The 12,680-nt window shown below is 34.3% G+C and overlaps 2 protein-coding genes across 3 annotated transcripts; both read left to right on the top strand.

The window, feature by feature from the left end:
- Positions 1 to 993: 993 nt before the first annotated feature.
- Positions 994 to 4,554, top strand: LOC142625258 (cyanate hydratase). 2 transcript variants are annotated; one of them, XM_075798948.1, is made up of 4 exons: positions 994 to 1,335; positions 1,407 to 1,478; positions 2,465 to 2,573; positions 3,481 to 3,681. In XM_075798948.1, the coding sequence occupies exons 1-4, from the start codon at positions 1,067 to 1,069 to the stop codon at positions 3,490 to 3,492; spliced, it is 462 nt and encodes a 153-aa protein (XP_075655063.1). In that variant the 5' UTR covers positions 994 to 1,066; the 3' UTR covers positions 3,493 to 3,681. The 2 variants fall into 2 exon arrangements, with proteins under 2 accessions (XP_075655063.1, XP_075655062.1); XM_075798947.1 differs by lacking the exon at positions 3,481 to 3,681 and adding an exon at positions 4,267 to 4,554 and having other exon boundaries at positions 995 to 1,335.
- A 2,884-nt stretch (positions 4,555 to 7,438) lies between these two features.
- LOC142624512 (multiple organellar RNA editing factor 2, chloroplastic-like) lies at positions 7,439 to 10,871 on the top strand. The gene is made up of 4 exons (XM_075798098.1): positions 7,439 to 7,947; positions 8,045 to 8,142; positions 8,513 to 8,578; positions 10,374 to 10,871. Exons 1-4 carry the CDS (start codon positions 7,538 to 7,540, stop codon positions 10,514 to 10,516), a joined length of 717 nt encoding a protein of 238 aa, XP_075654213.1. The 5' UTR covers positions 7,439 to 7,537; the 3' UTR covers positions 10,517 to 10,871.
- Positions 10,872 to 12,680: the final 1,809 nt, after the last annotated feature.

The raw sequence follows: 12,680 nt of genomic DNA, 5'->3' as shown, positions 1-12,680 counted from the left end.
AATGTATGTGGGACGGGTTCGGGGTGGTATGCATAATACTGACACCCGACCCGAACTCGCTTTGGGCTGGGTTTTTAAAACCCAAAATATAAATTCAACAAAGTGAAATTTGCAAATTTTTAGGCAAATTACAACTTACCCACCAGTAATTTGACCGAAATTTAAATTGCCTATTTGTGATTTGAAACTTGACACTTTACCTACCTTAGGTTTGACCGAAATTTAAGTTTCATACCTGTGGTTTGAAATCCCAAGATGCAAGTGTTCTGTTAGATTCTTTTTGATCTTGTATTTTTATGTTTTTTTGTGTTTTTGGAGGAGAGAGTCGAAAAAGTTGAGCAAATTTACATATTTAGTCATGTTTTTAACAAAGTTGAGTTACGAAACTCTAAGTGAGCTAACTTCATGAGGGTAAAGTGTCAAATTTCAAGTTATAAATAGGCAACTTAAATATCAGCCAAACCATAGGTAGATAAGTTGTAATTTGCCCTAATTTTTTTTGCAAAATACCTGATGATCTTGTCTGGCAGAGAACTTTGTAACTCTAAGCTAATAATTATCAAGATAACATAGATTATAGGTGGTGGATAATAGATTTAATTGCAGTTGAGTATTATGCAAAGTCATCATCATAGAATAAGCTACACGGAAATGTGTTATGTAGAACTAATAATATAAAATAAATAAGAATTTTTCTAAACCATTATATTGAACAAAAAATTATTTATTTTCATTTATTTTTAAGTTATTCATTTTTTTTAAATTAAGTTATTAACCTTTAAATAAAATAAATACATTTTATTTTTATTTAACTATTTTGTACAGCACACAAGTGACTAGTATATCCAAAAGCTATGCAAACCGCATCCTTTTAATGATTAAAAAAAAAAGTCACTACTTGATGACAAAGGCCAAACCAAAAGATCAAATTTTTTTTTTTTTTTTGACAAAGTGACCCTTTGATGATGTCAAAGGGTTACTTAATAAAAGTGATTAGCCAAAAAGTGTCAGAGGGTCACTTAAAAGGGTGTCCATTTGGAGCCGTACAAAGTTTGTATGTTTGGAAATGGAAGAGAACAAAGCAAGCATAGCGAATCGGCTACAGGCGGTGAAGCACAAGTCCGGCAAGTCGTACAGTGAATTAGCTGCAGAGACTGGGCTCACCAACGTGTACGTAGCCCAGCTCCTCAAACGACAGGCACAGCTCAAGCCTGACACTGCCCCTAAACTCCGGGCGGCGCTGCCCGACCTGCCCGAAGACCTCATCCAAGAGATGATGAAGCCACCCATGCGCTCCTACGATCCCAACTTGATCCAAGAGCCCACTGTCTACAGGTTTTTGTTTTTATTTAATTTAATTTCTTCTCTTTTTTTTTTGGTTATTATTAAAGTTTTGATTTTTGTAGGTTGAATGAAGCAATTATGCATTTTGGTGAGAGCATCAAGGAGATTATCAATGAGGAGTTTGGTGATGGCATGTAAGTAATAAATTTACACTTTTTCATTGCTTTTCAAAAATGTCCTATGCATGCCCCTTTTATATTACAAGCCTATATGTGTGGTTATGACCAACAGTAATGTTACAAATTTTACTATCGATGGGTCATTAATCACTTAAAAACAATTCAAACATTTATTTATTAGGCGGTCGACATGACACATACCAATCACATTCATTACCATTACCACTATCACTATCAGTTTGTTAAAATTTGTGGAAAAAAGTTTTGTTTCAAGCCTGTTTGGAGCGGCGATTAAAGTGACTATTTATGTGCAGTTTTAGTTATATGATTTTTTTTATCGAGTTATGTGATTTGTTTAGATAATACATATGGGTACCCTTATAAATTGCCACGTAATGGGTTGGAAAAGATAGCGTTAAACATGTTTGTAGCCAAACTTTGTCCAAGCTTGTGTACCTTTAGCATTTTCCCTATTCCAAACCAGTTTGGAGATGTCTCTTCCAACTCATTACATGGTGATTCATAAAACCATATCCATGTATTATTTAAACAAGTTAAAAATACAAACTTTTTTCCACAGCCAATTATTTTATCCATTTTGCTTAAGGGCCTGTTTGGATGGAGGGGGAGTGGAGTAGAGTTGGCTGAAAATGAGTTAATTTTGAGCCAAATCTACTCTACTCTACTCTCCCTCCCTCTCCCTCAATCCAAACGAACCATAAAAGAATGGGGTGGAGGGTGAACTCATGGTTCAAACACTTACTCTGGGTGTGTAACTTACCAATTAAACAAAATTATAGGTTTAATTTCATATTTTGTATAATTATCATTTCTGCTCAGTGTTCATAGATAAGGTTCTTGAATCTTCATTGTTCATAAGAAACTCTGGTGGTGAATACAGTAACATGCTAAACCTTGCAAAATGACATCTTGGCTGTCAAATTTAACTTGAGGTCATTTGATTATCAACTTATTAATTCACTATTCTATTTTATGTGTAGCATGTCAGCTATAGATTTCTATTGCTCGGTGGACAAGGTTAAAGGTGTGGATGGGAAGGATCGTGCAGTTGTGACGCTTGATGGGAAATTTTTACCTTACACTGAGCAGGTAACTTTCCTGGAATGCCAAATTTCTGATTGTATCATGTTGACAACTTGACATAGAATCAATGTTACATTTATTGTTTTTTTTTTTAAAAAGGAGAGAGAGAGAAATAGGGAGATTCAAATTTGTATTAATTGATAGCTTGAAAGTCTATATTTCTTGATAGAAAATATATTCTTTAAAACTGGGGTAGATAGTGAAACTAAACTTTGAAGTTCTAAATTATCTAACCTCAGCTTGACATGGTATGCCACTCACATAATAATTGAGTTTTTCTTGCATGTGAGGATTGAAATACAGCTTCCCAGATGTTAAGCCAGTAGAGTTGGAGGATTTATTAACTCTTTTCCTCTACCTTTTCACTTTTGGAACTAATCAGAGGCCTACTGATGAACTTGATCCTGTTCATGTTTTTTTTTTCTTGTTTTCAGCGTCTGTCATCCTGTTCATTAGTATTTCTTTTTATTTGTTTACATGGATTCTAAGGTCAACCATGTTATCCCCCTGTTGGAAAACTAGTTTTTGCTGTTAATAGTGGCTGCTCCATTTTGGGCTTAATGGAAATAGAGTATTTTATGGCTTGTGTCTCCTGTATGGGAGATTACCTAGATGGCTAGATGAGAGTGCTTATCTGAATTGATCTCCAAGGTCTTGAGGAAGTTCCATGAGACCCCATAGTGCCAATGCTCATGTCTAATTGGCTGTATTTTTCTTCATACAGTAACAGCCTCCCCATGGGGTTCATTTTTAACAACTCTTTTATGGCTATCAGCACATGCTTTTTTTTTCTTCATCATGTCTGAGGGATTCAAAGTTTATGTAATAGTATCTCACATCCTTGAAGAACAATTGAATTTGTTTCTACATTCTGCATCCTTATGTCCAACATTTTTTCTTATTGTAATTGTAGGTTGCATTCTGAATGTTCCTCTTCATACTACATACCCCACTTCCCCTTTTGTTATCTTCCCAGAAATTCCTTTCCAATGACCTTACAGTTCAAAAAAGTCAAAAGATATTGAAGACGCAATTTGGAAGGAAATTTTTCCAGCACCAAGATCTTTGACAGGCATGGGGATTATTTTACAATGTCATCAAAATGTTATAAAAATCCCTGTTTTAAAATTCAAAAAGAAAAAAATGTGGGGGGGGGGGGGGGTCAAAATATAAAACTAATTAATGAACTCTTTGACAACATCAAAGAAATCTGTTGGACTGGCGGATTCACATCTCTTACAACGAACAGAGTTCTCTGTTCTTGGAGCAGAAGCTTTAAATTCACCCCATGGTATTATTCCTAATAAATCTGTGGGACAGGCTCTAATACTTGAGTACACCCTATGCATGTATCATAAATCTTTACTGAATGTGACATTAAATAAATATATATATATATATTTTTTGAATATCATAAATTTTTGATCTATTAAACTTGCAAAGGAATTATATGTTACACTAGATGAATTAATGATTTTTCAGAATTTTCTAGTCAATCTGTTTCTGGTATGCTTTACACAAATGCCTATCGATATTGAAACACTAGTACTCTGCTGGAGTTGTGTGATTGTGTCGTTGTATAAGCCATGTGATATATGCCTTCCTTAATCATTTAGGCCATTAACATGCTTTGTAGTCCCTGACATCAGTTTATTACAGAGTACAAACATGCTTAAAGTTTTGCAATTATTTTGGACAGAAATCAGAACACATGGTTTCAAGGCTAAGATTTCAGTGAAATAAATGAATATCCTCATGCTGACTGCTGAGGCGGTTATCTCAGATTTCTTTTCTCCATCACCTTGTATCAATAAATGCCCAAAAACTCTGTATGGTTGTGACTAGTAAGTGCCCTAATCTTTGTTGAACAAAATGACTGCTCAAGTCTTTGTATCCGTATTGCTATTTTTCTCTGAAGAACAATTAAATGTGTTGCTTTATATATAGGAAGGCTGCCATCAATGGCCATCTAGAGACTCTGTTTTAAGTTTGTTTCTTAATCTGTAACTTAACTTTACCAAACTGTTTTTTTTTTTTGGGGGGGTGGGTTTAAATGCAAACACACAGCAGAATGTCTTTGCACTCTTCCTTGAATGTTCTTCAAACCAACAATAAATATTCTATTGAACAAGATATAGCTTTATCTCCCCACCCAAAAAAAAAACTAAACTAAACTAAACTTTCTTTCATGATTTAGAATTTTGAGACCCCTCCCAAAAAAAAAAAATTAAAAACAATAAAATCTGTCTCTCCCCATGAGTTCTTCCATTTCATCTTATTCTTCGAGTTTTCTTTTGTGGCTTCTATTAGGAGCATTTCTTGTTGATGTATTTTATAGCATAATTGATGGACAATAATGTTTTCTATGTAATAAATTTTATTTTAAAGAGAAAAGAAAGAAAATGTTTAGTATATTTTATCACTGTCTTTTAAGGTTTAAAACATTTAAACAAAAATAATTGTAGGGAAAAAAAAAGGGAGAAAAGGAGCATATGACTTTTATAATATGGAAGATACATTATACCAAAAATTATCATTCAAAGAACACAAAAGTGCTTAAGAATTGCAAAAATCGATATGCTACATGTCTACAACAATGAAAGATTGCATTTAGCGAGTGGCCAGGTTCCATAACACAGCGGTTTGCAAATTCTTGATTCATTTAGACATTTGCTCACAACAAAACAATCCTATATGCTGCCTCAGTCAGATGAAAATTATCTCAAAACAGAATTGAGTTTTCGTCCTGGCTTGGATGCATAGACGGAACACAATGTCTCTATTCCTTTTGTTCAACAAAATCAACACAAATTTGTTAAATCCTTAAACCCGAACTAAAAGAAGGACAAAGTTTACTTACAACACGATTTGAAGGAAAAATAAATTGTAGTGTAAAATTTTTTTTAGTGGAGGCTCTTATCGCATCTACAAGGATCTTTCACTATATCATAAATAAGGACGTGTTTGGTAGACTATAATAGGCGTTGTAATGTAATAGTTATTCCTATAGTTTAGTTTGGTTATGTTTTTATTACAATGAATAATTCCTTATGAATAGCTATTCTTCAAAATGAGGAATAGTTATTCATCTTTAAAAGGTTGTATTAGTTATTCCTTAGTTGTGCAATAATTTCAAAACTTAATATATTTCTAAATAAACAAACTTTCCATATACATCTAACAATTAAAAAAAAATCATAAAAAATAACACATATCTCTCTTAAATTTAAAAATAACAATTTTAAAGAGATATAATTGTATGAGTAAGATATTTCCTAAAATAAATATCAAGTTTAATTCTAATGTTATAACTTACAACCAAACTAATGAATAGGATTAGTTATTACATTACAACACATTTTATTTCTAATAATAAAGATTACAATTCTTATCATAATCTCCATTCAGTGTACTAAACGTACTTTAAGTTTGTAAGTTTGCTCGAGAATGAACGTTATCCCCTCGAGTTTGGAGGTTCAAGTCCTTCAGCTTAAAATATAGCTTGCCATTGAACACGGTGGGCATGTATTTAATTCTTCTTGACAGCTCACTTTTTGTTCGGCTTTGTTCATAGCTAATGGAAAACAACCAATGGGGCCAAGTTCAAACAACATCATCTTCCTAGCACCTAAATTGTATAAATCCTGCATAGTTATACCACCATGCCTAAGGACATAGAAATATGTCACTTGCTAATTTTCAAAAAAATTATGCCATTAATTAATTTAATCAATTTTTTTTTTTTATTTTGGTGTGTGTGTGAGTGTGGAAAGAAGTGAGAAACGTGAATTGTTTCATATCCATTCTCAAATATATGATCGTAATTTCAAATAAAAAGCAAACATAATGTAGATGAACAAAGTATTCAGTGTATGAAACTTCCACTTATGTGGGGTTTGAAAGAGGTCATGGTAGACAACCTTACTCCCAATTTTATTTTGGAGATGTTGAATACTAGACTAAAACCCGCGATCTGCTGCTTTTTGTAAAAGCCTAAAAGACACTTGTCATCGCATCAAAGTCTAACCTATAAAGGTACTATAAATAGAAAAATAAAAAAATGAGACTTACTTTTGACTGATTTTCCAATTCAAGCATATAAGGAGATCACCAAATTTGTTCATGTCGTACAACTCTACTATATTAATGTTGTGGCTGGAGGTAAATGTATAAATAGTCTCCCTTTTCTTTTTCTTTTTCTTTTTGTTAAATATGCTCATAATATTAATTAGTGACAATAAATTTATACAAAATAACTTGACATTATCAAAAAATTAGCAAATTTTCCACCATAGGCGATGAGCCATTCAAAATATAGAAGTCAATTTTTTGTACGGCTCCCATTTTTACTAAACTGTCAGCACGTCTATTAGCTTCCTTATAAATATTTTACAGTATAATTAGTGAAGATCCTCGTCAGATTCCTACAATTAGATAATAGAGGTTCCAACATAAGGTTTATGGAAGAGGAATTAGTAAACATGAATCCTAGAATTTCATCATCCATTTCTACGTTTATGTTACTGATATCTAGTTGTCGAGCCAGAGAAAGGCCATCTTTAAGGGCTCATAACTCCGCCATAACACTTGAAGTAGCCCCTAAATTCCTTGCAAATCTGGAAATCCAGTCCCCAGTAGTTCAAACAGATCTTTTGGGGGCTACACAACTCAAATTTCTTCACTTCATGGGCTCATAGTCGTGGCTCACATATTTTTCTACTTCCTCAGGAAAAATAGAAGAGGAAAAAAAAAAATCTTTCTACGTGTGTGAGTATGAGGCCCAAGCAAAATGGCCCAAAACATAAAACCAAAGCCCAAGGAACTCTACTCTTAAAAAAACATTAAAAAAAAGAAGAAGATAAATTCCTATCTCGAAGCCTCAATCAGTTACAAAACCCTCACACTCCTCTCCTCAAGAACAAAAACCCTCATTTTCAGTGACAAAGTCTCATCCCAAATTAGTGAAAGAAATGGCTCTAACCCTAGCGAGAGCCCTCTCCTCCGCCACACTCCGCCACCCAAGCAGTCTATCGAAGCGCGTTCTGTCCACAATCACCCAGCCTCCTCCCATCCCCACCACCCTCTTCCTCTCTCGCAGAAGACCCCTCGCTCCTCTCTCCGCCGCCGCTATCCCCTCCACCGCCGCAACCCGGTTCACCTCAATCCGATGCCGCGTGAACCGCTCCGGCAACTCGGCCTACTCCCCACTCAACTCGGGCTCCAACTTCAGCGACCGCCCACCCACCGAAATGGCCCCACTCTTCCCTGGCTGCGACTACGAGCATTGGCTCATCGTCATGGACAAGCCTGGCGGCGAAGGCGCCACCAAACAACAAATGATCGATTGTTATATCCAGACACTCGCTAAAGTTGTTGGAAGGTATTGTAGCTGTGAATGTTGTTAGATCTTGTCAGGTTTTTGTTTTTTTTTTTTGAGGAGATTGAAGTTAATGTTGTTCAGTTTGTTTTTGAAATAGTGAGGACGAAGCGAAGAAGAAGATTTACAATGTGTCGTGCGAGAGGTATTTTGGGTTTGGCTGTGAAATTGACGAGGAGACCTCTAATAAGCTTGAAGGTTATGTCTGTCTTTCACTTTTCGTACATTTCATTTTAAGCCAAAATACACTGTTTTTTGGTGCCTAAACTTTAGCCCATGAACTGTTTAGTCCCTGATTGACTTTAGTATCAAACAAAGTGATTGCTTTTAGTCCGTAATGTGTTCAATAGAGTGATGATTTGTAAGTTCTTAGTTTGTCCAATAAAAAGACTAAAATCGCTCATGGCCTAAACTTTAGGAACAATGTTTTTTTTTATACTATTAACTTAATATATAAATGTTTATATATACAGAACAGCCTTATTGAGTCCTAGCGTGTCCCCGTTGTGTACAGCTAGTGTACTTGGGTAGCACTTTTTCTGATTTTAATGAAATTATTTGTTGACAGGCTTACCTGGAGTTCTGTTTGTGCTTCCTGATTCTTATGTGGATCCTGAATATAAGGACTATGGGGGTAAGTCTTGCATATCTTAACTCTGATTTGTAGCTTTTAGCTTTCTTGTATTCATCAAAAATTTTGATGTTTTTTGCTGGTCTATGATTTCAAACCACTGCTGCCTCCCTATTTCAATGTGCATCTGTTACCCGGGTGTTTGAAACTGTAAGAGTGGTTGATACAAGTTATTCCTTTTGAAATTGCTTGCACCATTTATTCTTAAGCTTAAATTCCTGTAACAAGCAAGATCCTCATTTGTACATTACTGGACTTAGAATGATTTTTAAGTGTTGATTAGTACTTTATGCATCATGAGGTTGATTAGCTGGTGTGAAAGATAAAGTGGCCTTGTTTGATGATTTGATTACTTGTTAGATAAATAACACGCCTTGCATGAGATGTGAATGTGTTTGTTCAGGTCATGCATTTCCATCTTTTTATGTGGACAACATATTATCAGTGGCAGTGATTATTAATTTGGTAAAATACCCCAGTCCTTGGAGGAGCTAAAGAGCCTTTTGAACAATGTTTAGTTCCGATTTCAAATGTAATGGACTTGTGTAAAATGTCTCTCTTAACTGTTCTGTGCTTTGTATACATCATGGAGATGCAGATCAGTGCACAGAACAGTGGATATGAAAGAGGATATGATATCCTTTTGAGGTTTTGCTGATGCAAATGCATGCATATCCTTCAGAAAATTAGGCTTGAGCATTAACCCTTCAGGCCATGACCTGTCATTTTAAAGCCATTGTTATGTATTAATTCTGATTAGCTCGGGTGAGCAACCATGAAAATGAAGACATTATGGTTGTCGATTGTAATATTTATTTATTTTCCTTTTCAAGTGTTTTGGAAACTGGGAATAAATATTGCCAAGAGAAGCTTACAATTTTTTACTATAAGCAGTCCATCTTGGCAAAGCTAGTAGCCCCCAAGGGGTCATGACTAGTTTTGAATGCAAATGGACTCATAGTGAAATTCTCTCTCAACCTGTTCTCTTCATATTCTGTGGAGTTACAGAATCAATAGAGTTGATACATTGATTGTATTCACATTTTGGTTGTTGATTGTAATATTTATTTCTCTTTCTTTTCAAGTGTATTGGAAACTATGATTAATATTGCCAAGTGCAGCTTATAAATTTTTACCATAAGCAGTCCATCTTGGCAAAGCTAGTAGCCCCAAAGGGGTCATGTCTAGCTTTGAATGCAAATGGACTCAAACTGAAATTCTCTCTCAACATTTTTCTGTGCTTTCCATATTATGTGAAGTTACAGACTCAGTAGTACTGATACATTGGCTGTATCTTTTACCTTCTTGAGGTGTATAGATTGCTGATCAGCAGTAATTAAAAGCACAATCCATTTCCTTTAATTATAATATCCATATCCAGTAGATGTAAGTTTATGTACCCTGCTGACATTTATCAAAAAATGGGAAATCCATTCTTTACATATTCATGTTTTTTTTTTTTATGAGTTTGAGATTCAGATATCTGGAGCAATTTTACCATTCAAAATATCAGAACATACTGGAACTAGGAGACCATTAGCAATTGTTCCTTGTTAATATTGATTTCCCTTCGGCTACAAAGCCCATGGACACAATAACTGTGCACCATTTCTGTGCTCCGTATCACCTCACATATGTATGATCTATTATAATCTTTTGTTTTAAAGATTTTCTATTCTACGTTTTTGCATCATCACCTTTTCTTGGAAAGGGAGCCATTCCATAATTTGTTACCTGAGGTTTAATGATTCATGAGGTTTAATGAGCACAATTTTGCAAATCTTTTTGTACACTGCAGCTGAATTGTTTGTGAATGGGGAGATTGTTCAAAGGTCACCTGAAAGACAGAGGAGGGTGGAGCCACAGCCACAGAGAGCTCAAGACAGACCAAGATACAATGACAGAACTCGGTATGTGCGTCGTAGAGAAAATATGCGGTGAAACACAGAATATTGCAGTCATCTTGTGGTGAAATACGGAATGGAAAGATTTTCTGTGTAGATATCTTGGCAAAAGGGGAATATCTGAGCTCTCTCTAAAACTTGTTGGACATTGGGAGCCTATATAATTGTTGAGTTATGTGTGGTGCCTGAAAATCTCCATCCTAGGCTAGTTGAACTTGTAACTATGATATTTGGTGTTGTCAGTGTCTGTCCCTTTTATGAACATTGTATGATGACTGTCAAGTTTTTCTTTCTATTTTGTGTGACAATTTTATATCTTTACCATTTCCACCAAATAATGCTGAGCAGGACTAGAGAATGTTGTAATATTATAACATTCCTATTCTTCTTCATCTTTGGCTGTACCGCTATAACAGAACTGAATTTCCATCGTGGTAAGTGCTATGCATGTAAGCATAGTTTGCTATGCATATAAGCATAAATGTTAGTATTGTATGATACACGGTACGTATCTTACAATATGTATCGTATCGTGTTAAAAAAGTTCTATATCGTAAGTGCTAATAAATTGTACAATAAAGTATAGGGATTATATGAATCATATTGTAAAATCGTTCTTCTACAAAATTTGAACTATACACTTACATTTCACTTTTATATTTACAAAGTTTTTCATATACTATGAATAAGGTATTAATTGACAATATAATTATTTTTTTGCTTTTGTCGTTTTGTTAGAAGTCTAAAAAACTAGAATGTCAAGTATATATATATATATATATATTCTAAATTATTAAAATAAATAAATAAATAAACAAAAAGAGATAGTAAATGTTGATGATAATGAAGAAAATTTCAATGAAGAAATAAGTTTGCAAAATGATAAAAATGATGATAACATTAACTTAGATGAAGTTGATTACGCAAGATGATGAATATGATAAAAAGAAATTATTATTTTGCGTCATTTGTATTGTATTATAACTTTTAATTGAGTTTAATCAAAATAATTATTTTTTTTGAGAAAGTAATTAATTTGAATGTGTATGTTATAAGCATATGCTGGTTTGATTTATTTAGTTATCTTGTTAAATATTATTATATAGGGATGAATAAATTAGTCATTAATTAAATATATTCAAAATTTATAATAAATATACTCATATTTGTATATCTATATTTTTTATAAATTTTATTAAGTATTTACGAATTTTACTATATTTACGAATTTTATTAAGGCACATAGGCCTCCAGGGCTAAGTTGTGAGCTAACCCAATCATGATTTTGGGACAAAACCAAAAAATAATAGACATCAAAGTGTTAGAGCAAGGATCAAATATCTTTTACAATTGCGTGAAAATCTCATTCAATTCTCAGGTCTGGTTGTTTATTGAATCAATGAAAATTTTGGCATCTCCTTCAAATTAGACGTACTTGAGACATTGGTTTATGGTTAAGGTGCTGGTAACGTGAGTGGCCTTTGCTTCTACCGGAGCAGGTGAGTGGGCAATGTCCTTTTCAGTTGAAATAGAAAGGATGGTACGATATCAATGTCTTTGTTATGGCAGCATCAAAGTTGAACTTTGTCCATCCAATCAATTGGGGGGGTGTTGGCTCTTTCGAGATTTTGCCATTTTGGAGTTCCATGCTTCCATTTGGTTTGCAAAGAGATTCCCATGCATTGACGTAGAGGTAATTCTTTGAATTGGGGTAAGTGGTAAGCCCAAAAATAATGTTTTGAGTTCAACATCGATTCGTTGACGAGTGTTTTGCTATTTGGAAGGATGACATCTAGTATGATGGAATGTTTTGTAAGGACGACTTGATTAGTGTGGCCTGTGCATTTTGGGATAAAATTTTTGCTTTCCATCCTGTGATGTGAACTTTGATTTTGTCAATTATGCCAAGGAAATTGGAGTTTTGTCATCTCTGTGTCTTTATGTGCTGGGGAAGGCCTAGATAGAAGACCTTCAAGTTAAAAATTCTTAACCTAATTTGGTTATAGAGTTGTGACATTGTGGATTTAGGGATGGCCAAACCCATTGGGCAGTGAGAACTTGGCCCGACCTGACTTAGTTGATGCGGTTATTACCTGACCCATTAGGGTATTCAGGTATTAGATGGAGGTATTCTTGTTGACCTGAATTTTTTGGATTGGATACAAGTAGATTGTCTTACCTTATTACTTAATGAAATTGTT

This window comes from Castanea sativa, chromosome 2 (genome assembly GCF_040712315.1).
Source record: "Castanea sativa cultivar Marrone di Chiusa Pesio chromosome 2, ASM4071231v1".
Classification (NCBI taxonomy): domain Eukaryota; kingdom Viridiplantae; phylum Streptophyta; class Magnoliopsida; order Fagales; family Fagaceae; genus Castanea; species Castanea sativa.
This window is presented reverse-complemented; position numbering and strand designations above follow the sequence as displayed.